Source organism: Notothenia coriiceps, unplaced genomic scaffold (assembly GCF_000735185.1).
Source record: "Notothenia coriiceps isolate Sejong01 unplaced genomic scaffold, NC01 NC01_scaffold00021392, whole genome shotgun sequence".
NCBI classification, from domain to species: domain Eukaryota; kingdom Metazoa; phylum Chordata; class Actinopteri; order Perciformes; family Nototheniidae; genus Notothenia; species Notothenia coriiceps.
This window is the reverse complement of record NW_011354093.1, coordinates 3,355-6,860: the sequence shown is the minus strand read 5'-3', so window position 1 is coordinate 6,860 and position 3,506 is coordinate 3,355. Positions and strand designations below refer to the sequence as shown.

The 3,506-nt window shown below is 38.6% G+C and overlaps 1 protein-coding gene across 2 annotated transcripts in view; it reads right to left on the bottom strand.

The window, feature by feature from the left end:
* Window positions 1-37: 37 nt before the first annotated feature.
* Window positions 38-3,506, bottom strand: part of LOC104953250 (retinoic acid-induced protein 3-like) — a 6,631-nt gene continuing 3,162 nt past the window's right edge. Inside the window, exons 3-4 of one of the 2 annotated variants that reach the window (XR_799200.1) lie at window positions 2,508-3,286; window positions 38-81 (exon numbers count right to left, since the gene is read on the bottom strand). Coding sequence is in view for 1 of the 2 variants with exons in the window: in XM_010780170.1 (XP_010778472.1) it covers window positions 3,209-3,286 (78 nt within the window). In the remaining variant the exon portion in view is untranslated. Of the gene's footprint in view, window positions 82-2,220; window positions 3,287-3,506 lie in introns of those variants that run through there. The other variant, XM_010780170.1, reaches the window with a different exon arrangement.

The window sequence follows — 3,506 nt, the reverse complement described above, 5'->3', positions numbered from 1 at the left end:
CACACACACACACACACACACACACACACACACACACACACACACACACACACACACACACACACACACACACACACACACCTGCATCTTTGCATGGTGGATGTGGAGGTGTCAGCTAACTAATCAATGGAAGTCTTCCTGCAGTAACGAGTGGAGAGGATCATATTAACACCGCTATTGATTTAGTCTGAGGGGGACTTCATGGTGGTTGAATTACAAGATACATAATGAATACACTCCAGTATAAACGCCAGCTTTGTAGCCGTCACACATACGCACGCAGGCAGGCACGCACGCACACACACACACACACACACACGCTCTCATACAGACACGTTTGTGAAAGTGGTGCAGTGATGATCCATCTGTCCAAACACAGTCAGAAGGGTGTGTGTGTGTGTGTGTGTGTGTGTGTGTGTGGGGGGGGTCAAACACAATCTGGAACAATCTTTAATTGCATCTGGAGCTAATGGCCGTAAATGGGTTGAATGAGGCGGGAAAACTCATATCCTGCTAAGTGCTCGAATGCACAAGAGGCCAATTGGCAATTTGATGGCATGCTCTCTCTCTGAGTAATTGAAGTCGAGTTAATTGGAAGAATAGATTGAAGGCCGTCCGATAGAAGAGGGTGGGGGGGGATCTATTGAAGTGAGGGATTGACCTTTTTGTGGGCGGTGGAGTCACTACAGGGCACCGGGGGGGGGAAATAAGTGGTGGAAACTTTCTCTGCCGATTGATTTTGTGTGAAAATTATACCCAAGGCAATTTGTGTTGTATTATTCTGACACTATAGATCAGATGTTTTCCTTTCTTACAGTTTACATTTCCGGGTAGTTTTGTCTGAGTGTGTCTAAACACTGCCCCCTGGTGGTTAGAAATGCGGTACTGCACCTCTGCTGCGTAAAGTGGGCCAATTGTGCTTTTTGGAGTTTTCCCTTTCCTGTGGTGTTTTATATGGGTTTTTAATGCATCATTAAATCAAACCCTTGTCATCTTAAATTCTTTGTTTTTTGCATGTGTCCACAGTAAATGAAATACCAAAACATTTCCACAATTTATTGATGAATTGTCGAAAATTGGAGCCACGTTTACAGCAAAACCTAGCGTGCAAGGACGAGTACTAAGTGTTTCTGCAGACGTGTATTAAAGAGTAACATTTTAGGGAAAATGCACATGTTTTATGAGATAAATATGATTAATCCCAAATAAGGAAAATATATTGTTAAAGCAGCATGTTAAAAATGCATTGCACAAGTTAAAAATGTAATAAAATAAACAGTAAATAAATACATATAAACAGTAGAAATATATATTCACCTACATCTGTTAACGGTCTACATAATATTTATTAATGGATTTTATTACTGTACACAATATCATTTTTTCACTTTTGTATCTTCTGTTGCCTATATGTTTATAGTATACTTATTTCTGCATTTTAATTGCAACAGTGTGTCTTGCACTATTCCATTTGTATTTCTTCTTCAAGGTAGGGTATAGGTAAGAATGGAGAAACCAGCTCGAGTGCGCTAGAATTTGAAAATACACAACCAGAAAAAATCTGCCTCTTCCTTCAGACTTCCTTACAGAGCCCCTCCTCCAACACACACGAACGTGCACATGACCAATGAGGGCACGAGATAAGTTTGTGCACAGATGGAAGGCTGACAGGCAGGTAGGCCATCCAGTTATTTTAGCCGGGCCGGCTCAGATGATTGGTCGTGCTTTTTACAGAACTACGGCTTCCACAGATGACATTTTGTTATGGATTTATAATAATAATAATATATGTTATTTATAAGCGCACTTTTCATTTGCGTAAATAAAACTCAAAGTGCTACAAAATTAAAAAGGGTGAAATAAAAACAACAAAAACAATTTAAAAACGACATAATAAAAGCTTTGACATTCATTTTTTGTCAAAGCACTTCAGATATTCATTGCTATCGGGATGTTAAGAGCATTCCATGGGATATAACAAAAAGTGTATCTCGTGCCGGTTTCTCAAACTTACCTACCCCACCTTTATATGTATTCTGCATTATATTGCAAGTTTTTATGTCTAAAACTACACCTTAGCTAATGTGCAAATGTGAATAAATCCTTTGAGTCTTTGAAAGATCCATATCGATAGAATATACAATGTAAAATAAACAGAATATGTCAAAATACATTCGATAATCTGCCTGAAAAAGACGAAGAGGCAAACACAACTTTTGTGGATAAACCCTTTTATTGAGCATGTGTATAGTCACTGAAGACACCCACCTTGTGTCATTTATGAACATTGTTTTCTGTGCAGCAGCACCAACAAAACCCAGAGACTGTTAAGTAACTTTGAATATGAAGATGTTAATCACGGATGGCACTGTCTCCTCCTGTCTCCTCTCATCTAACCCCCCTCCACACTTTCATCCTTCCTCTCCTCAGCAGTTTGGCACCTTCAGAGTGGCAGTTCCACACCTCCTCCATCACCTCAGGGCTTTTATATACACTCTGAGAGCAACACACACACACACACACACACACCATCACAAAGCATTTGGTGATGGATTTCCCGTGAGCTGAACCCATCGCTCCTACATGATGAAACTCGGGCAGATGAGTCATTCTGTTCGAGTCTCTTTCTACTTTTCGGGACGGAGGGTTTAACATATTGGCACATTTACAAATATTTACATTTGCACAAGAAAATGAAATGTAGAAAAACTATTTTTTTTGTACATTAAAGGAATACGTCACCCAAAAAAAAAGAAAATGTCGTTAAATAGATCATTAAGTCACACCAGTGTTACCTTGAACTCTTGAAGACATATTAGTGTTTTTCTTGCGTGTCACAAAGTAAGATGTTTGATAAGAATAATTAGCATATATTTGGATAAATATGACTTGAATTGGACAATGAAAGTTGTGCAAACATTTGTAACTAGTGTTTTCATGCAGTTTTTGTTGTTGTTGTTGTTGTTGTTGGACCATTTACTTCACTTCATCACAACTTCTGTGTCTTATGATTTTTTGTCGGCATGCAAGAAAAACTTTTTTAAGAATTCAAGAAAACATTGTGTGAGTAATTGATATCTAAAGGATTCTTTAGGGGGTTAAAGTATCCCTTTAAGCACAGATCAGTGCACGAGTTTGGGCTTGGCGTTGTCTTTGGTATACATCAGTTTATGTTCATGTGTGTGTAGGAACCAGACAATTATTTCAATCAATATTCATCATAAGGTTCCAGGTAGTTGGTGGTCTTCGGGCGAGGGATGGTGTAGTCCTTGTCTGGGTCGATGTCCTGAAACATGGAAACACACATTCATCACGTCAGTGCCTTTAATACCTTTTGATAAACTGTGCTTTCATTCACCCTTCGTTACTGAACTTAAGTGCATGTTTCTGGTATCAGTTCTTTACTCCACTACTTATTTTTCTGACGACTTTTTACTTTTACTTCTTACATTTTGAACTCAAATACCTGTACTTTCTACTTCTTACATTTTGAACACAAATACCTG